This window comes from Miniopterus schreibersii (assembly GCF_964146895.1).
Source record: "Miniopterus schreibersii genome assembly, chromosome: 8".
In the NCBI taxonomy this organism is placed as follows: domain Eukaryota; kingdom Metazoa; phylum Chordata; class Mammalia; order Chiroptera; family Miniopteridae; genus Miniopterus; species Miniopterus schreibersii.
The window spans coordinates 60,693,156-60,715,337 of NC_138109.1; the positions used below are offsets into that span (position 1 = coordinate 60,693,156).

General features: G+C 45.2%; 1 protein-coding gene and 1 pseudogene across 2 annotated transcripts in view; one reads left to right on the forward strand and one right to left on the reverse strand.

The window, feature by feature from the left end:
- Window positions 1-22,182, reverse strand: part of ABCA4 (ATP binding cassette subfamily A member 4) — a gene marked incomplete at its 5' end in the record, with an annotated part of 120,025 nt that overhangs the window by 55,123 nt on the left and 42,720 nt on the right. The window contains 5 exons of the mRNA XM_081145372.1: window positions 168-372; window positions 2,207-2,428; window positions 5,678-5,900; window positions 7,783-7,959; window positions 8,576-8,781. Coding sequence (XP_081001498.1) covers window positions 168-372; window positions 2,207-2,428; window positions 5,678-5,900; window positions 7,783-7,959; window positions 8,576-8,781 — 1,033 coding nt within the window. The remainder of the gene's footprint in view (window positions 1-167; window positions 373-2,206; window positions 2,429-5,677; window positions 5,901-7,782; window positions 7,960-8,575; window positions 8,782-22,182) is intronic.
- On the forward strand, window positions 13,080-21,403 carry LOC308560379 (small ribosomal subunit protein eS1 pseudogene; annotated as a pseudogene). Its single transcript has 3 exons — window positions 13,080-13,151; window positions 14,364-14,655; window positions 20,755-21,403. The product of its transcript is annotated as a small ribosomal subunit protein eS1 pseudogene (transcript).

Here is a 22,182-nt window from a genome sequence, read left to right on the forward strand (position 1 = left end):
CAGCATTCACTTGAGGATTGTTGACTCCTGGATTTCAGTTTCAAATGCTGGCTCTGAGAGCCCAGATTGAAAGAGCTTAGAAAGGATGAGATTTAAACTAGATGAAAGGGAGAGGGCTGGGGATCTGCAGCACCCAGTTACTTTTACCCTATGAATAGGACCCTTACCTGGAAACACCTGGTCGAGGTACCAGGCAAGAAAGCCATACAGAGCAGCATCAAGGAGCAGCATCTTCATGGACATCAGGAAACTGAACCCATCCCCTTCCATGGGACTATTCCCGATATTGCTCCACTGCAGCCCCAGTCCTTGCTCCTCAAAGCGAGCCAGGTACTCAGTGCCAAAGCCAAATGCCACAGGAGACAGCAGGCTCTGCAATGGGGCAGAGGGCGCACAAGGTGAACAGAGGGTTTCTTACCCAACCCAGTAGCACTCAGATGCTCATAAGGTAGGGAGGGGGGCCAAAAGAGGGTCCTCGTGTGTTCAGCTGTAAAGCCACCCCAGGGAGGGCTTAAGGCAGTTTTCCCAGAGGACAAGAATTCTAGGAATGCCTCTCAGGTCTCAGAGAGCCCTGCCTGCTACCCACCGGGCCACCTCTCACCTGTTCAATGGAACACAGATGTGTAATGGGGAAGATGGACACAACGCAGCATAACACACAGAAAGCCCAAAGGTACTTGTCCACCTCCCTACCTTTCCACCTCTTTCTCCCTCATTCTTAAAAACAAAGAAACTAACTTGAGCTGTTTGTGAGAATCCCATTGGAAGGGTCCACAGTCATCAGTTTCCGAGGACAGGCTAGGGGGCCATGCAGGGGATGGTCCCGTGCCCTCCTGAGGTCTGTCAGAGTCCAGAAATGCCTCAGATAACATTGACTATCTCACCTCCCTCATCTCCATACCCTTTTCTAGGTTCTTTGTGGAGAGTCCTAGTCAACTGAGCAGGAGTATGCAGAGAAGGTGTCTGAAGAGGAATTCCCCAGTTGAGTCCTCACAGCGGCCCCTGACCTGACAGAAGGCACATAACACAGGCAGAGGGATGGGCTGTTCCCATTTCCTCTGCTCAGAGGCCTCCCCAATAGTTTGGAGGACCTAGGATGGGGTTCAGAATCTCTGCAAAAAGAAGGGGTTCTCTAGCTATATGTTCACAAAAATCATTTAAAAAATCTCAGCCCATCCCTGATCCACACAGTTTCCAGAACTATAGCTTCTTGGTGGATCCACACACCCAAGAATTTCTCTATGGCCTCAAACTACTGACCATCCACTCAATATACCAAGATCGTCCAGCTCTACCCCCAGGCAGAGTCGGAAGGATTTCTTGCTACTAGCCCATTGTGATCATTTTAGAAAATTGAGTGCTGTAAACAGCAGCAATTAGTTTCTTATTTAAGAAATAGAAGGCAGATGCCTTGGCAGCTCTGGAGCCAAATAAATTTGAATTGTGAGAACAACTTAGACCTTAGATCTTTCCCCAACAAGAAGCGGGTGATAGTCCTTTCTCAACCTCACCGCACAGAGAACTGTGGACAGGGAGATTCTGGAGGACAAGGAAAGCTGCCCCCCCACAGCCCAGAAGCCTTTGGCCTGGTCAATGAGATGGTGAAAAAAGCCTGTTTGAAAACAATTAGGGTAAAAGACAGTGGTGTTTTGGAATTGTGAACTAAGAGGTCTCTAGGGCAATCAGAAGTTCAATTTCTGGAGACCTCTCCTGGCAAGAGGGCCTGACTCTGGACTGGCTCGTTTCTGCACCCCTTTCTGTGTGCAGTGGTGGAACACGATAAAGACACTTGGAGAGCTGCCCCAACTGAAGTTCTTTTGGCGACAAACAAAACTTTTAATTCAGGGAAACATCTTTTTGGACAGAACAGTGAGGGGGCAAGCTCCCTTCCTTCTGAATCTTGTCAAACGCTAGGAAAAGAAAACTGAGTGAAATGGGCCTGGCTGTTTTCCCCTTGTGGATACACAAAGGACCTATGAGCTGAACTGGTTTTCAATTACTTCCCGGGGCAGACTAATCAAGCAGGTTTGGTGAGGAGGAACTGTCGCGTCACTCCCATTACCCCGGTGTCCTGAAGCCTTACTGAGTCCCTCTGAGCCACAAGGCAAGGTGGCTCCCTTCAAAGGGCGGGCCAGTCCTCTGAGATTGCTACAGACCCCTCAGAGGAACTGTGTCATGTGCCAGGGCTGAGCCCTGGGTCCCTCACCACTGCCATCTTCAGGTCGGCCGTCATCCGGTCCTGCCAGGCGAAGCAGAGGATGTGGGGCAGGTAGAGGGTGAAGTAGACAACACCGCTGCAGGCTGCTGCCAGGCTGGCCCTGGAGAAGAAGGTGCTGAGCAGGAAGCACTGCATGCTGGTGGCCGTGGAGAAAGCCCACAGGAACAGGAACAGGATGACCGGGTCGCTGTGATGCAGGATCCTTCCATGCTAAAACCACAGAGGCCACTTGAGTCAGCAATTTCCACCCAGGTCCGGGGGCACCGTCACTCTCAAGGGGTGACCTCTCCGGGGCCTTCAGAAGCCCTCTGCCCCAAAGGGATCTCTCCCACCAGCCTATTGTTGGTGCCTAAATTTCCACATTTAAGACTCAGTGTATTGAGTTCCTTAAATTCTATGAATGCCATTTCCCTAGGAGGGTAATACGTTATCAGGATCAACCAATTATTATGTATCAATTAAGCAAATACTTGGTGGGATTTGAGCAGAGGGGGAAGATCTGCATAGGGGGTCTTGGGGCATCAACAGCCCTGGGATATACTGAGCAGATGAAAAACAAAAGATGGAGATGGAATTAACCAAGAAACTTATTTTACAGCATATAAAGGCAGCAATGGGTTCATGCTCAAAAAATAAAAATAAAAAGTAAAAAGAGGGAGATGGGAGGCCACCCAACAAGATTTTACATTTTTCCTGGAGCCTGGCCTACTGACTAAATCATTTGTACTTGTATTCTGAGATTTGCCTCTCACATAGGTGAAAATATCAGTAATTAATCCATATCACTTGGAAGTAGATTAATACCTCCCCATCCATAATATCATACAAATATATTTCATAGAACCAATAAGTAATGCTCAGTATCTTTCACATTAACTAACGAATCAGTCACTTTGGCTATGTAAAAAATAGGTCCAAACTAGCTGTTTTTAATAAATGAGCTGCTGCCACATTACATTATAGAATAAACAGAAATGTTCAAATGAATTAGGCTTTCTTGGTTCTGCTCTGCTATGGCATCCTATGAGGATTTCATTCACCCTTTGCATATAACTCCAAATACAGACAGGTCATCCTATTCTTGGGAACATAAAAATACATATAAGATTCACCTCTTAATTTGTTCTGATTAACAGGTAGTGGTACCCTGCAGCCCTGGGTTCCTCTCAGGGGAAAGGAGAGACCAACTGGCAAGTTCTGTCATTGGCATTTGAGAGCTGAGTAGAACAAATGTGCTACTTCTCTGCTGTTGCTACCATTTCTTCTCCATTCGTGCTCTCATGCCAGCTGGGCTTTGACAGAACAGATTAAAAAAAACATAATAAAACAAATGCCAAAGAGAGGCGGAAGAGAGCTGTGCTTAACTATAACCAAACTTTGAGGAAATCTAAATAAAAGTCGAGATTAGGACTCAGAGCTCCTGATTTTGTGTTGAAGAGGCCTCCACATCACCTGGAAAGCTCACTCCTTTTCCTTAGTCTCCTTAATCACACACAACGCAATAAAAACAAGTCCACGGCTGAACCTGTGGCTTTTGGCTGGAAGAATTTTAAGGTGGTTGTTGTTGTTCTCAGAAGAATGAACTCCATTTCTTATCTCAGCTCAAAGCAAAGTTTTACAAACTTCTAGGGCTATATAATTTCTCTTGATTTAAGGCAGAGATGAAATTCACTTGGCTGACCCAACAGTTTCATTGGCCTTGTCTTCCTCTAAGGCCCACTTTTCTGTTTTGTTCTTAATAGCTTGAAGAACAAGTGTGAACCATCCCATTGTACCAGCTTCCAGTTTCTTTCCTGCACAGTTGAGGTGGGAAGGAAGGACAAGGGAAAGATGGGAGTTGTCATTAAGAGGAAAATCCTATTTTGCTGTAGAAAGCTGTTTCCTTCATTACTAGAACAATGTTCTGGTTCCCACAAGGCAAAAGCTTTTTGTACAAGTAACTAGTGGTGAACATTCTTTACCTCACATCCTAAAAACTTTGAAGTCCCAGTGCTCATTCTGAGGAAGGGTGATCTCAGTGTCACTTATCAGCAACAAGTCTCATGGCCATTGCATGATGTCATCCAAGTTTATGCATTTTGTGTAAGTCAGATGCTTATGCATTTTGACTCCTTTTGTTGTGAGGACACAAATGTCTTGGCAGTGGAAAAAGTAGTAGACTGAAGGATTGGAAGGAACAGGAGACCCCCTAGAGGAAGACAAGGTACTCAGCTTCTCCCCTCACCTTTGTGGAGCTCTGGGACTCTTGCATATTTAAAGCCACATCTGGGTTGGGTCATGTTTAACAGAATGACCTCTATCTCAGCATTGGTTTTGATAGCACTCTAGCACAGGGTTTGGCTAAGGCCACAGCTCACTGGATCTCAGTGTAACACTAAAATCAAAACCCCTCAGATCTAGTGCATTCTACTGCAAAGAGAAGGGGCAGGATTTAGTTTAAATGGATATTTGTTGGCTGGACAGGATATGTAATGGAACATTCCTGAATCAGGTAGGCACCAGGTATGGTCCAGCAAGAATGGTATACTCTTAAGCCGAGTCTGTGGGTCAACACGTTGCCTAGTGCAAAGGGTCACTGAATATGATGGTAAAGAGGCAGAACAAGCTTGGTGACACTACAGCAGGAACTTGCAAAGCCTGACATCTAAAACGTATGTCAAGTCTCATCAAGTAAATATTAAAAACTACCTAAATTCATGTCCTTATCATTTAATAAGTACAGAAAATTATCTACTGTGGAGGAACTAAAAATGAAGGGTGGCAATGTGAAATAATTGTGAAATAATGAAACAGTGATTTATTTCCAAGTCTGGCTTGTGAGGGAGCTGCAAGTTCTTAGCAGATGGACCTGTGAACATTGTCTGAGGCTATAAAAATTCCTATCACTAAGAAAAGATAGACTCCAAATTCCATCCTTTGAAACAGAGAGGTCTTGAAGATTCTGCAGGCAGCAGAATGTTCTGTGGTCAAGCCATGAGTAGTGGGACTGTGAAGATAATTAATAAACAGTTGAGGTCTCCTCTCCAAATACACTGAAAGGAGTCCTCACATTCCCAACGTATCTGGTAGTTGGGACAGTAATCCCAAGAAAACGCTCCTTGTATTCATTTCTTCTGTGCTTGGAAAGAAAGAACCCTTTGGACACAGAATCACCCTGTGCTGGGCTCTGTTAACAGCAGCTTCTCCAGATAGTCCATGGAAAATGGCCAGATAATCTATGTGGACTGTGGCTCTCTGGGCAGAAAGTGGGAGCAGGGAAGATGCTATGGTACAGTGGCTTCTTGGGTGCGACTTTGTCTATCTGAGTGTCTTCCACCTTGGCTGAAATGGCTGGGCAGTTGCATGTTATGCTATCCTCGGTGGCCAGATGACAAATCTAGGCACAAGTTCATTAACATGAGGAAAGGTGGGAGGAACAAAACTATTCAAGGTTTTCTGGGCCTCCTGCATTTGGCTTACCATGATGAATATTGTCAGGAGGAAGATGCTCATTGACATAATAGAGAAGCTGTCCAGGAACCAGGTACACCAAATCACTGTGTTGGAGACACCCTGATTCTTCAAGGTCTCCTTCAGCCTCAACTCCTTCTCCAAGACGATGCTCTTTACAGTCATGGAAACAGAATAGATCCAGGCCAGCACCATGAAGATAGGGAAACAGCGGTTCAGGATGATCATAAAACTGAAGCAAGAGGAGAGAAGCAGAATAGTAGAATTCCCTGTACCTGGTAGAGGCGAAGTAAATGTTTGTTGAATGAATGTATTGAGAGCAAAGCCTTGATGTAGGAAAGGCAAGAAAATCTCCAGTGGGCTTGAATCTTTTAATACTTTTCCCTAAAGGATTACTTTTTCTTTAGAGCAGGATGGTAGCTTTTTGGTTAGCCCAGATGAATGCTCTATAAGTAAAATGTGTAAATAAAACCATACTATGTATGTTACACAGTATATACCTACTTGTAAGACTTGCTGATGTGGCATGTGACTGGGGTAGACAGATATGTGTTAAATGACACTGAATTCCAAGAATGTGGACCACAAACAATGAGAGCTGGTGGTGGTGAGATCAATACTTGGGCACCAGAAGGGGGTGGCACTATCTACCCTGCAGGATCAAACCTCAGTTATGCAGGAAGAGGCACAAAATAACTCATCAGTGTGGCACTTTCCAAAGGCCATCAATACATCAATCGGTGATCCAATAGCCACTGACTCCACCATCCCTGTACCTGTGGAGTAAATCTGTGGATATACATTCCAGCAAGCAGGGTAGATTTGATCATCTGGAATTATTTTATTGTAAACTTCACACACGTTTCCCTGTGCTTGATATTATTGGAATTATTACCTATTGAAACCTGTCGGGTGTTACAGGAAGTGCCCAATTACAGCTTGGGAGGGTTCCCCTCAAGCTGGCCCAGGGAGATTTGGAAATTCATAAGGCCCGCACTCCTGGGACCTGCCACTAGAGGGCTCCCCACACCCAATGGCCAGATCCCTCATTGTCTCCTCTGTCTACCCACTTCCCTGCCGGCCACTCCCATGCTGATCCTAAAAGGGGAACTCTGACTTCTGCCCTTGGCTCCACATTCCATGTCTGCCTAGTGTCCAAACCCAAACTGACTACAGAATGGCCACTGTTATCTCTTTAGTCTTCGTAGAGCCCAGGAAGGAGAATGGATTGGACTAGGATGTTGAAAGAGAGTTTCCTGTGCCCATACTGGGTTTTATTTTACTGTCTTGCCAGCTGGCAATTCGACTCTTCCTTTCTTCAGGCTGTGCATGCTTCTCTCCTCCCTGAACCCCGCACACACACACGTACACTATTGTGAACGTCCCGTTTTTTTCTAGGAGTTGAATCCCTAAGCCAGTTGTAGGTCTCTGCCTCTGTCCTGGGAGCATCTCTGCCCCCACCCACCATGGTAAAGGAGCCCTCCCAGCCCCTTCTGCCTCTCTGTCCCTCTCTTTACCACCCCCCAACTGCACAATCAGAAAACACTAGGCTACTTACTTTGCTTGTTACTGGCCAACAAATGTACAGGCCTGGGGATGGGGGTGGGCAGGCAAGGAGGACCTGAGCTCATCCAACACATTCCTCCACCTTTTCACTGAGCATACTTCATGGGAATGTTAATGAGGGAAGGAGCTGCATTATTCCGAGGCTCCTAGGAACCGGACCTACTTGCAATGCAGAGTCCTAATTTGTTGATTTGGCAATCATTGGGCAAACACTGACCAGAGCCCTTCCACATACCAAACATACTCTGTAGTGGAAATTTAAAAAGCCTTTGTCCCTCCCCCCAACCTCACGTCCCTTGATTTAATTTTCACCTTCCTTTTTCCACCCACGACACCAACTCCTTTCTCCTGGCCACTTCACTTGCCCACCTGGCCCAGCCTAGAGCCAGCCTGGGAGAAGCACACTCCTCAGTCAGAGCTCCATTCTCTCCAAGCTGGCCCCAGGCCCAGGGATTTCTCTCCCAAGAGGCTGAAGCCTGGGGAGTACCCCATCCCAACCACAACCGGATTAGCTGGTGCAGAAGTGGGACTGGGAGCTTCCCACTCACGAGTCATCCACAAAACATGGGTACGGCATCTGCTGGAGGTAAATTCCCACAGGAACCTCAGACTGGACCTGACTCCTCGTGATCCCCTGTTCAATCATGTCCTGCAGATAGGCAAACCCTCCCCAGATGTATCGGAAATCTTCCACAGGATCAGCCCTGGGACCAGAATCCCAGTACCTATAGAAAAAATGGAGGGAGGGAGGAAGGATGGGAAGGGGAAAAGACAGCTCATACACACTTCACAAGCACAAGGTGACTCAGAACTCACTCTCCTGAAACCTTTCCCCTGATCCTTTCCAAGCTATCCAGCTCTGTTTTCTGGTTCACAGCTTAAATCTCAGTTATGACCATTAGCCACAACGTGACTTGTAATTGTTTTCATTTCAGGACTCTATTTTGAGCTTTATAAAATTTCTTATTTTCTCTAACTTTATTGATTTAGAAACTGAGTCCAGTCTCAGTCCTTTACTCTGTACCAAATGTAATTTCTCTGTGACTTTGAAGAAACCCCATTTGCAGAATCTTTATATGAAGATAATTCAGTACCCAGAGGTTTCTAGCTCCCAAGTTGCTCAAAGGCCAACCAGGGAGAAGTGCCGAGTTGAGGGTATGAAGGCAGGGTAGCTGAGCTCTCCTGGTCCCACCAACTGCTTAGTTTAGTTCTTTGATACCAAAGCCTTCCTTTTTCTTCCCAAGGGACTCTCCTGTCTCAAGAGGAGATGGGTGGCCCCTCTCCCTGCCTCTTACATCCCCAGGGATGCCCAGGGCTTTCTGAGATTGCCTGAAACATCACCTGTCTTTGATCTTATTGGTTTTCTCCACCACATCTATGTCCATCCTGATCTTGTATTTCACATGGGGTGGTAGGGAGCTGGTCCAGGGATACATGTCAGGAAACACCACACCAGCCCAGAACCTGTTTTCCTCCAGCAGAGACAGGGCTCGTTGTGTGAGCTGAACTTCATCATCGTAGCTTTCAAACTTGTCCAGGACCAAGCACTACAGAAAATCACAAAGGTTGAGAGAGTCTGAGGAACAACAACTGCAAAGACTCAATTGCAATAAAGGGCAGAGGGTAAGGGCTATTGCCCCAGGGGGTAGGTCAAATGCAAGGGGATCTATAAACAGTATTACTGTTTGCTTAACTCTGGAGTCTGGTGTCAATTTTTCAATGTGTCTAGATTTGGGGGTGAAAGGGGGCTAGGAAATGCTGACTTGCTTTAAATCCTGCAGATGTAGTGAGGTCTGTACTACTCGGCTGTCCCAGGCTGTCCAAATAGGCAAGTTGTCAAAATGACAACAATACTCACAACTCTCACTCCCCAGCATGGGAGTCAAGGGAGTGGGGTCACATTGAATACAGGCTGCTTTGAAGATCAGAAGCCTGCCGATAAAAGAGTTTTAAAGACAGACACAGTGAACCTCCCTGCCTGTCTGCAAACCCGCTAGGGTGGCCAGCTGAGGGAAGAGCGAGGGGCCAGAAAGAGAATGAGGAGGCCAGAGTGGTTAGTCTGAGAGTCATTTCCCATCACAGTGTCACGGACAGGTAATGCCAGCAAAGGAGGAATTTCCTAATATATCTTTTTTCTCCCCTGAGAAAAGAAAAAAAATCATTACCCACAGAAGAGCAAAACTAAGAATTTCATTTAATTTGAATATTAGGGGTTGTTTATAAATTCATTAAAGTGTTATATGGTACTTGGACCTGTTTTTCCTTCACCTCTGGCTCCCATAATACACTAGGGTTACTGTGTTGATGTTTCTTTCTTAGAATGTAACTCACAAGAGGTCAGATGGCCTTGTCTTGATTAATTTGTTCACCGACTACTTACTGAGAACCTGCAGTGTGCCAGAGCCTGCTTGGCTCCAGGGATACAAGGAGGAAAGATAAAATCTCTTCCCGAAGGAAACTCAAGACCTAATGAGGGAGAGGGTTGAGTAACCCACAGTCATAGTGCAGAACGATCGGCTTCTGATGAAGCGAGCCCAGCGTAGGCCGCGAGCCCCGTGGAGGGTCGTAGCTAAGTCTACCAGCAGGGCTCTGAGGGCTGCCTGGAGGAGGACTCCTGAGTAGGATGAAGATGAGCAGAAATTAGCCTCTGGGAGGAGCACAGGAGAGAGGCCTACTCAGGCACAGGGAACAGCACTCGGGGTGTCTGCAGATCTGCAAGAATAGAGCAGTGGCCCCCACCCTTGGCTGTGCCTTAGAGCCACTGGGGAGCTTTGAAAAGATACCCACACTCAGGCCACACTCCAGACAATGAAATCAGATTCTCAAGAGGCAGGGCCAGGCATCAGCATTTTGTCAAACACTCCCCAGGTAGTTCCAATGTGCATTGAATTATGTAGGTGAACAGAGATGAATGGAGAGAGATGAGCCCTAGAAAGGTGGGTGGGGACCGGGTTGATTGCCCTGTTAGACTCTGTAGTGTGACCAATTAATGGAGGGGTTTCCTGGGACACAAGGCTCCCTACGCTAAAACCAGGAGGGTTCCAAACAATCCCTAAAAACCCCAAAGAGCCACTATAGGGTTTTAAGCGGCAGCAAGACATATGGATCAGATCGTGTTTCCAAAAGATCACTGGTGGGGCAAAGGGGGAAGCAGGAAGAGAGGTTAGAAGGCTGTTGACGTCAGGCAGGCCTAAAGGAACAAATACACTCTCACAGAACCTCAGTTACCTGGAATCCTCATTTTAAAGAAGAGAAGCTGAACACGAGAGACCTGCCAGAGGTCAGACAGCTAGAACATGGCAGGCCCTGGATTCCCTCCATGCTTTCCAACTCCAGGCCCAGACTTTCTCCCCCCACACCAGGAGCCAGGGGTATTGCTGGGTCTACAGGCCCTCCACATGCTCACAACCGTCTTGTGAAGTAGGAGAGCAGTAATTATTTATCCTCACTTTGCAGCCCAGGAAACTTAGGCTCAAAGAGGCTGAGTAACTTCCCCAAAGTGGTAGAGTAGATATCAAACTCCAGTGCAGTTGCTCCCACAACAATTACCAGGAGAAACAAAGTAGTGAGAAGGGCGAACTGATTGCAAGGACCTGACCAGAGACCCAGGCTCCTGCGGCACTGGTAAGAAGCAGGCAAACCCACCTCACTCACCCAAACCCCTCACTGCTGAACCCTGCCCAGGGCGGCAGAGCATGAACCAGAGCCCTTCACTGAGGAGCTGAATTTGAACAAGGCGCTGCAAACCAACCCTCCCTGGGCCTTCTGCACCAAATGTCCCACCCCAGACTCCACATCCTGGGAGAGGGTCCCCTGTAATGTTCCCAGTCTTCCAGATAAAAAGAAAGAAAACAAAGGAAGCTATTAGTTTTCCAGCTGATACAGGAAGGAGGAATAGAGTACATGAGAAAATCTAGAGGGTTAAGGCTTAAGGGACACCACAGTAAGAAGACAGTTATTTTAAAATGAAATGGGATTGGTATTTCTTTAGGAAATACCAGTAAGTGTAGGCACATATCATAGAAATGGAAATGGGAATGGACATTTCTCTTTGGTCAGCTATTCTTTTGCAAGCAGGCATTGCCCAGTCTAACATCGGTCAGTCCTTAAGTGAGACGAAGGACTTAAGTGCCTCATGACACTGAAAGTCCTCAGTAAATGTTCTTTTTTTCTAGATAGAAATAACAGAGGGTTTGCTACTTTATGCTTTTGGGGGGAGCCCCGTGCACCACAGTCCAAGACCAAGCTCCCCGTGTTTGTCAGTACTCACCAACACTGCTGTGGGTACAGAGAATCGGCAGGCTGCTGCTGGGGCAAGGAGACATCAAGGCAGAACTGCTAGAGTGTATTTTTTTTTAAAAATTCAGTTTCTTTTAGGGAGACCTTGGCATTCTACAAAAACGAATAATGGAATAATCTCATTTTTAAAATCAGTTTGGTGAGTTTAGGGCTGCATATAGAGAATTTTAGAATTGAAATTAGAGTGAATCTGCAAATAAATTTCTAAAAAAAACAAACACCAAAATAATTAGTTTGGGAGATGGACTTTTTCTTTGTAGTTTCTTTTAGCTGTGGCATGTTGTCACACCCACACACACCTACACACACACACACACACACACACACGGGATGTTCCACCAATTCACTCACAGCATTACAGGATATTTGGACAGAAGGAGACATAGAAATCTTGTGGTCTGATGTCCTTGCTTTACCTGCGAGGAAAGTACCATTGGAGGGGCGAGGGGCAAAGGGCCTTGTCCAAGGTCAATATAGGTCAGAATCTGAATCTGAATCCGTGTCTTTTAAGTGTTGAGTCTGAGGGTGGTGCTGTTCCCCACCATTGCTCTGAGAGTAAGCCATATTCCACCCCAAATCTGGGGCAACATAATTCCTGAACTGGAAGATCTCTTGCTCTAGAGCAGCTCTGTCCAGTAGAACTTGCTGGAATGTGGAAGTGTTCTGTATTGATACCCTATCCCATATGGTAGCCAGTAAGCACATCTGGCCATTGAGCACTTGAAATGTGGCTTGTGCATCTGAGGCATTGAATTTTTCACTTTAATTGATTTAAATTTAAAAAGTTGCATGGTTACTGGACAGCTCAGCACAGCTCTAGGTGCAGTGAGTTCCTTGAGGTCCGGGGTTGTGTCTTAGTCACTGTGGTCTCTGGAATAGCATGTTCTCACAAAAAGGACTCAGTAAGTGTTTACAGAATTGAATTGAATTTAGAAGTCCTGAATGCTGCAAGAAATATAGCTTTACTACTGTATGTTTTGAATGTAATCCTGTGCACCTCAAATTCATATGGTAAACTGGAAAAAAATCAGTGGAGAGTGAATTTTTGCCTTGATGCTAATGAGAGCTCAACTCTAATTGAAGCAAAAAACAAAACAAAACAAATCCCCACCCTACCCCAAAAAAGCAAAAACAAAAGCAATAAAAACAAATGCATTTTCATATGTGACCCTCCAAGCTGGCTAGTCCATTCTCTTTGAAGTCCTCTTTCATGTCTTAAAGGGAAATTTATATGGGAATAAGCGGCTGATGTTTTCCGTGACATTGTTGAGTCCTGTGGTGACGTGGGCTCCATCCTGGCTGTTTTATCAGGCAGCTGATTCAGTCATGCTTCCTGCTGTGTCCCCCTAGATCGCTACCCTGATACTCTCTGGAAAAACAAAACTTAAAAGGTTTGCAAACACTCATTTCTACCCTGAAACATCTGACCCTTTTTCAAAGTTGGAAAGTGCTATAACGTAGTGTTTAAGAGACAAACGGGCCGAAGGCCATCCCCACTCTGTCGTTTCCCACCTGTGTGGCCTGTTTCCCTCTCTCTAGAGTTGAGATGCGTCCTACCTCAAAACTGTGCTCCAAGGATCACAGGATGGTGTTTGTGAAGGACCAGCAGTGCCTCTTGGTGAGAATAAAAGCTGAGGCTTGTTGAAGGCTTACTGTGTGCTCCAAACTGGCCCGAGGGCTTTGCTCGTATTAGTCCTTCGAATCCACATGACCACCTTAGGAAGTCCGTTACAATCCTCACTCCAGACTCAACTGTGAGGCGCAGTGAGCCACAGTTGAGTGTCCTTTGGATGGAGCCTAGTTCACCACGCGGTTAACCACATTATTGAACTGTCTCAATAAATGCCATTTTTATTACTGGTTTTGCAAAATATCTTGGAAGACAACAGAGTCTAGAAGCTTTTAAGCCCCTGCCAGGTTACCTTTCATTCATGACAGCTGTTTGTCAGGTGGGGGGGGGGACGGGGAGGCAGTTATTTTTTTTAAAATAATATGTCTGGGAACACAACCTGTCCTGAACTGATCCACAGCACTTCATCTGGTTAGAACAATGCTATGTACAGAAGCCAAAGCGCCACACCCCACCTGAGCAGTGGGGAGGAGCGGGTCTGGCCCACTGGTGTTCACTAGCTGCTCACTGGCCGTCAGGTGCAAATCAAACAATTCTACCCAGAGGAAGGTCTGATAGCTAATCCAGAATGTCATTCTCACCAAATCTTCCTGAGGTCAAGGCAGAGCAATTGTGGAAACTGCTTTGGACATTATCAGAAGTCCCTGGGTCGTCCTCTGAGGTATAATTTATGATGTGACCTTGAATTCTTATGTGGAAGCCACCTGCCTCATTCCTTATTGGTACTTTCTCTGATCCCTGAAGTTAAAATCTTGGCTGATAAGCCTGTCTGTTCACGTGAGTATGTGCATGAGTGTATTGGGGAGGCAAAGATGAATGACTAAGCCAAGGTCATTGATTTTGACGTACATATTTGGTCTGGTCTGATTATAAATTGAAACATAGTAGGTTCAAATGAGGCTGAGGCCATGGAGTCTATCTATAAAAGCTATTTGGCTCTACACGGAAAGAAACTGTGCAATCATGGATGTTTGGGAAGAATGGAGCTGGAATAAGAACTGGCCAGTGTAAGAAGCGCAGTATAAAGATAGCACCACTCCTGGGAAAGAATTCAAAGGGCATTGTCAGTGAATAGAGAGACAGAGGCAGACTCTGGGCAAATTTTGCAACCAGAGTTCAGCATCTCAAAGAGATCCCTGTAACACCCTATGACAGCCAGAGGCAGTCGGCTAAGAAAAGGGGTTTCCTTGTCCCCTTCAGTCCCCAACTGCTTTAGCAAAACCCAGGGGACATGGCCACCACCATTTGAAGTCCACACCAGTCCTGCAGTTCCTGGCCGGCTGTCTGGCGGATCGGCACCAGGAAGCAGAGTGCATCCTGGCGGAAGAGGCTGCAGCTCCCTCCAGGGCCGGCAGCTGCGCTCAGGCCTCGCCAGAGTGCGGTCATTTGTTGACACAGCGAAATCAAACGCCACCTTGGGAGGAGAAGCCGCGGGAGCAGCAGGCTTCCTTCTTCAACTCTGACCTCTCCGACTCTCATTCAAACACATTAAGTAATAGATAAATTAAATTATCTAGTAAGTGGGAAGTGTTGTCCAGTAGAAGCAAAGAAAGCAAGCAAATCTTTTTGTTTGAACTTGATAATCAAAGGGGGCTGGCACCCTGTGCTAACATGTTTTGACTAGTACACCCAGGACCTGCGGGGGTGAGTCTTCAGGGATAAGGGAGGCACTGCACCCACACTTTGGTTCTATATCCTGCCCATATTTTGGTTCTATATCTTGCTTTTTACATCTTTAATTTCCAAACTAAGGCTGAGCACAAAACGGCTGCTGGATGCCAATGGAAGCCTGAAGGGGTCCTGCTGGTGTTAATGTGGGCACCTGGGGTTCCTTTTGAAAAATGCCAATGGATGTGGGCAAACATCCCAGAATGAATTTCCTGGCAGATCTGGACTGTAACCCTTAAGATTCATTTCCCACCACATGGAAAAAGCCATGGGATAAAATAGCTTTGGGCTGTGTGAGTTGGTGGGATGGTGAGATGGAAGCCCAAGGCAGTGCAATAAATTTTATCCAACACATCAGGTCCTGTGAACAGACATCTGAAATGTCAACCACAAAGAGTGAGGAAATGCAACACGGCGGAAAACAAAGGAGAGGAAATGCACAGCTGCTAAAAAATGTCTGTTTCTGAAATAAACAAATACAATCATGAAATAAATAAATAAAAAGGCCAAGTTGGAGCATGAAGCCTCACACTGGAGCAAAGCCACCAGGTAACGCTTGCTGTTTAGTCAGGTCCAAGAGAAAACAATAAAGAACCTGGTTGATGACTGCAGGGGACTTTGGCTCTCAGAGCTTCCCTGTTTAATCATTCCAACAACTCTGGGAGGTGGGTGTTATTATATTCAAAATATTGAATAGTCAATATAGTCCAGCACTGACCAATCAGAGTATATTCTGGTTCACTCACCTGGGTGAGTACCACCAGAACGGCAGCCCCAGTTTCACCCTCATTTTTCAGACAGTGGGACAGCAATGTTGCCCAAACTCATGGAGCCCATAAATAAGTGCTAGAGATGATGTCTTATCACAACAGGAAGAAGCTGCTCTCAGCCTAGGACAGCTGACCTTTCTAGTCCCATCTCTGGGCACTACTGCGGCTCTCCATGCTCACTCACCCCCTGAGGCAGCCACACCCCTGCCCAGGCTACCTGCTTCTTGCGAACTTGTCTTGCGGGTTCATACCTCTCCACTTTGCTAATGCTCTTCCCTCTGGCCTGAATTGTCATTCTTCTTTGTTTAGCCAGCCAGTTCAATCTTTAAGGCCCAGTGTTAAATCTATCTTCAGTTTTAATTTGGCATTTATGGGTGTCTACTTTATGCCACTGAAGCTCCACTAAGGTAAATCGGGAAATCCAAAGATAAATAGGACAGTCTGGAACCTTAAAAGGTTCAGGCTTATGGGGGTGGGGAGGAATATGAATAAATCAGTGTCAAGGGCTACGGTAGAGGGGATATGGTGCATAGATGCCCTGAAACACAGGCTCTGAGTTGAAAGGGGAGAGGGGCTGAGATGGGAAGGAGTAACCAGTCAGCAGGCCATCCATCCCATATAATGTGGAAGAGTCATGAAGAGGGTAGGCAGAGGTGGATGTCACCATTGCAGCAATGAGAGGCCACTGAGGAGCTTTAGGCAGGAACACCACAGGGAGGCTAGGGTTTTAGAAAGATCTCGTTGGAGGCAGTATGGGAACTGAACAGGAGAGAGAGACTGGAGGATGGTACAGACCTCTCTAAACATAGGCCACAAGTGAAAAGGGAGAGGAGGAATTTCAGAGATAATTTGAAGGAAGAATTGACAATCCTTGGAGGATTTGTGACTTTTTTTTAAATCCTCACCTGAAGACATTTTCCCATTGATTTATAGAGAGAGTAGAAGGGAGGGAGAAGGGGAGAGAGAGAAAAACATCGATGTGAGAGAGAAACATCGATTGGTTGTCTCCCAAGTGGGGGCCAGGGATCGAGCCTGCAACTGAGATACGTGCCCTTGACTGGGAATCGAACCCGGAACCCTTGGGTCCCAAGGGCCAGTGCTCTAACCACTGAGCAAGACAGGCCAGGGTGATTCGTGACGTTTTGAATTTGGATTTGTGTAACCTGTTTCTACTCCATCAGATTACAGTATTGTTCTAGCCATCCTTCGAGATGACACTACTACAGCATTATCTAATGACATGCTTCTCGCTCCCCATAGAGTGTGAGCTTCTCCGGGTCACGAATTTATTGTATTTATTCAGATGTAGGCAGCTCAGTACATGCGAACATATGAATCGCTGAATGAGCTCAAATCTTTTTCGTTTTCTACTATAAATCTAGTTATTTTCAAGCAGAAAAGGCCTAATCAGAATAGTGTCTGTTAATCCTCAATATTCTAAAATAATTGGTGGTTTCATCTGACTCATTATATAACTTATTCCAAGAATTCTTACAGAACCCCCTACTAGTATAAGAGAAAGAACATCTTTATCAGAGCCAGTCAGGTCTGCATTAGAATTCTGGATCCCCACTTATCTGCTGTAGTATGTTAGGCATGTCAATTTTTAATTCTATAAAATGACAATAGTCTTGCCTGCCGGGCAGGTTAGGAGCAGTGCATGAGACGACATGTAAAAGTGTCCCCCATAGTGGCTGGCTCATAGCAGACTCAAGTACAAGTCCCTTTCCTCCACCCATGACCGTACCTCCCCCCCCACACACACCTTTGTTTTCCTTCCTCAGCCCAGTTCTATGTTTCTGCGAGACTGATGAAGCATAAAATAAGGTCATTGCCCATGAGTAGCTTGTGATCCAGTTCATGGCTCCTGAAATAAGATTGCTCTCATGGTATAGACTTTGGTACCCTTCCTACCTCTCCTCCAGCTTCTCCCTCACCTCCTAATGCACATTTTAGAATCAATGAGTCAACAGAAGAAAGCAATAGGACAGATATTTCACAAATATCTATACATTTGACTCTAAAGTACATTACACAATCAGTAGCTCAATCTTCCTAATCCTATTTTTCTTAGGCTAGCCTGAAAAATACACCTCTGAGTACATTTCTGGTTGGGTGGTGGTGGCCTGTGCCCAAGAGCACACAAGGTACTGAGGAAAAGTAGTCCAAAAAAATCCCGCTACTGATAATTCATCAACAAGATAATCACCGTGTAGGTAATATGGAGTTAGCACATATATTGACTGTGTTGACAGCAGAGGAAAAAGCAGTTAATGAATACACGTTTTTTTTCAAGACTTAGGGAAAGGGAGTTGTGGCTGGTTAAAATACAGTTTATGCCTTGATCAGAGGTATTTCCATATTAAAGTTTGGCTGAATTCAGCTTCCTGATGTGAAATTCAAGATCTGAAATTCAAATATACTATGAAATTAAAATACACTGTGAACTCTAGATAGTATTCCATCTGTGCCAGGCCTAACCTTTCCCTAAACGAAGAAATCAAAAGGGAAGGCTGTGTATATTTGTTTTAACTAAAGGGTAATCAGAGGAGTAAATTATTAATTTTTCTAACTGTGCTTTTTCTCCAGAAAAATATATGTGAATATGACATATAAATTATGACTGTAAAAGTGTACACATGCTAGTTTAAGAGATTTACCTATAAGAAGACACACTTGCCCTCAGTCTCCTTAGATGTGGAGAACAGGGTGATTAGAAGGCCTGTAGGAGCGGATCTCTCCACATGCTAAAGATATGAGGCTCCCAGAATGTCACTTTCGCCCCTTTCCTTAGTCCACTGCCCACCTACTGACCAGGAGGTTTACCTTTCATTCATTTCCTTTTTTCCCCCTCAATCCTCACTGAGGATATGTTTATTGATTTTAGAGAGAGAGAGGGAGAGGGGGAGAGAGAGAGAAAGAGAAAGAGAGAGAAATATTGATGTGAGGGAGAAACATCGATCGTTTCCCTCCATATGTGCCCCAATTGGGGACTGAACCCACAGCCAAGGTATGTGCCCTGACTGGAAATCAAACCTACAGCCTTTTGGTGTAAGGGAAACTGAGCCACTGGGCCAGGGCTCATTAATTTCTTTTTTTCCCCTGCTCAGGGCAGGACATCAGGGGAAAGACAAAACACGCTTATAAGATGAATGGGGTTGTAGAAAACCCTTACTGACGAGGTGCTTCAAGGACAGGAAACATTCTGGAGCCACTGGACAGAAGCGCCAGAGTGGTGCGCAGAGCCATCTGCTGGGCCTTCGGGGATGGTCCGACATTCCTGACTCTAAGCCAATTCACTAAGGTTAATATGAAGAATAGCTCCACAGTCCCTGGCTAATGTTTACACAGAGTTTGGAATCTGAGAAAAAGGAACATTCCTTACTTGGTCTGTGGTTCAAGGGTAGACATTCATGTGGTTCACAGTAAGAGCTGCCATACATCGACCATTTCTACTATGCACCCAGCCCTCTCCCATTTCATCCTCACGGCACCTGGAAAGGAAGGCATCCCCACCCCACCTAATAGATGAAGAACTCGAGGCAGAGAGCTTACCTTCATGCCTAACTAATCAATGGCATCCGTGTGCTGAGTGCTCTGCAAACTTCTCTCATTTGTCAACAACAACCCGATAAGGCCTGTTGTGTTGCTCTCTGGACTTTATGAGAATTAAGTCTTAGAAGGTAAAGTGACTTTCTTAGAGTGACTCAGCTCAGAAGAAGCAGAGATCCAAGCCCATTTGTGCTCCCTGGGAGGGTGAGAAGTTACCACAAGCAGTAGCCTAACATCGAATGCACGCGACCCAGCAAGGTGGCCCCTGAGGAATGAGACACACTCCAGGCCACTCAATGGAACGTCCAGTAACTAAGACCTCAGCCCAAGCAGAGAGGAAGGGTATTTAGCCTTTCTATTAGTCGTAGAGAAAAAAGTATTGAATCACCCCTTTTTCCATAGTGACAAAAGGCTTAAAGGTCTTTGCTTCTATTGTTTTTTTTTATCATGTCTGAGTGCACATTGACCTAGATTGACATAATTTTTATTTTAAAAATTGTTTTTTGCTTAATTTCCCTTAAGGGCTTTTTTTTTTTTTCTTTTTCTTTTCTCTTTTGGAATAGGCAGGGAAGTAAGCTTAGAGGCTGCCCCAGGAACCTCTCACAGCTCTTTAGAACAAGTTGTATTATTGAAAAAGAAAGCCTCAGTCAAGCTGTAAACAGTCTGTGAAGGGGAACACTTCTGCCCTGTCCTGGAAAGACCCTTAGAGCTATCAAGGGTGGTAGTAGGTGCACGTTTCATGCCCTGTCTTCTACAGAGCAGTCCTCAGAATGAGAGCTGGGGAGTCTCCAAGGCTCCTCTAGACTTCCCAAAACATAAGAACAACAGTAGAAAAATCCCAGACCAATGACAATGACCAATTTCTTCCTCACTGTACATATCCCCCTCCTACCTTCTCCTTCCAGTTCATTCCCGCTCCTTGCTTTCCTCCCCACTCCCCCCCACAGGCAGGAAGATCAGAAACCTCAGCATAATCACCTGCTGAGCTTCTGCCACCATCAAAACCCCTCTTAGGACCCCCTAGGGGAGGCCACTGACCTGTGACCACCTGGCCTTTGCCTAGGAGCACTTCAGGAGGCTAATGGGATTGCAAAGCCCTCAGGAAGGGTTGGTGATTGAGGCTGGATATAATTATCAGCTTTGTAATCCCTAGAGGAGGATCGGGATGGCTCAGTGGCTGCGCATGATTTCACTAATGCCACTTTCCTTCTCCTTGTTTAAAAGTTAATATTTACTAAGTGCTTACTGTATGCCCAGAACTGTTCCAAGTGCTTGGCATGAATTAACTCAATTCTCATAACAAGTCTATTTATTAAGAACTCCTAATATTAATATCCCCATTTTACAAATGGGGAAACTGAGGCACAACTAGTAGAGATTTAAACCCAGGCAGTCTGGCTCCAAAGACTGAATTCTTAACTATTTAAGCAATTAATATATATAAAGTATCTGTTTGGTGTCTGGTGCTACAGTAAGCACAAGCTACACACACACAAAAATTTCTTCAAGAAAACAAGACCTTCATGTCATCATGCAAATGTCAAGTCAAAAAAAAAGACAGGAAGTGTTCTTTATATCACCCCTTTTGGTTCTCTCAGCAGCACCATGGCGGTGCAAGAACAAGAGCCTTATGAAAGGTGGTAAAAAGGGAGCCAAGAAGAAAGTAGTTGATCCATTTTCTACAGAAGATTGGTGTGATGTGAAAGCACCAGCTATGTTTAATATAAGAAATATTGGGAAGACACTAGTCACAAGAACTCAAGGAATCAAAAGTGTATCTGATGGTCTCAAGGGTCATGTTTTACAAAATGTGCTCCGCAGCCAAAAAATGGCAGACCATGACTGAAGCTCATATTGATGTAGAGACTACCGATAGTTATTTGCTTTGTCTATTCAAAAAACTCAGCAATCAGATTTGCAAGACCTCCTCTGCTCAGAATCAATAGGTCGGCCAAATCCGGAAGAAAATGATGGAAATCGTGACCTAGAGGTGCAGAAAAATGACTTGAAAGAAGTGGTCAATAAACTGATTCCAGCTAGCATTGGAAAGACACAGAAAAGGCTGCCAATCTGTTCTATGAGGTCTTTGTTAGAAAAGTCAGAATGCTGAAGAAGCCCAAGTTTGAACTCAGAAAATTCATGGAGCTTCATGGTGAAGGTAGTAGTTCTGGAAAAACTACTGGAGATGAGATAAGTGCTAAGTTGAATAAGTTGATGGATATGAGCCCCCCACTCCAAGAATCTGTTTAAAATTCAGACATTTAATGGTGACAAATTAAAAAATTCTACTTGTGATATATATTTTTTAAAAGTATTCTTGCCCTGGTCAGGTAGCTCAGTTCCGTTAGGGTGTTGTCCCTATATGCCAAGGTTGCGGGTTTGATCTCCATCAGGGCACATACACGAAGCAACCAATAAATGCATAAATAAGTGGAACAACAAATTGATGTTTCTCTCTCTTTCTCTCTCCCTAAAAGTCAATAAATAAAAATTTAAAAAACAACAGTTATGCCCACCACTATCTATTGTTGTGGTTATAATATAGGCAAAACTCTTAAAAGGGGCTTTGCTTCAACATGGCTTTCTGTCACTTATCTGAATTCTTTCTCACAAGCATGACAAGAGCTGAGGAGAGGAGAACCACCTCCGACTCAGGTGGCAATCCAGTAACATTCCCACATATCTTGCCCTATGCATCTCTTCCACCTGGCTGTCCCTGAGATATATCCTTTAATAATAAACCAGTAACCCAGCAAGTTTATCTGAGTTCTGTAAGCTGCTTTAGCAAATTAATCCATCCCATGAAGCGGGTCGTGGAAAACTCTGATCTATAGCCAGTCGAACGACCTGGATTTGTGATTGGTGATTGAAGTTGAGGATGGGCAGTGTTATGGGACTGAGCCCTTAATCTGTGGTGTATGATGCAATCTCCAAGTAGACAGTGTCAGAACTGAGTTGAATTGTAGGACACCCAGCTGGTATTAGAGAATTGCTTGATGGTGTAGGAAAAAAACCTGTGCATTGGAATT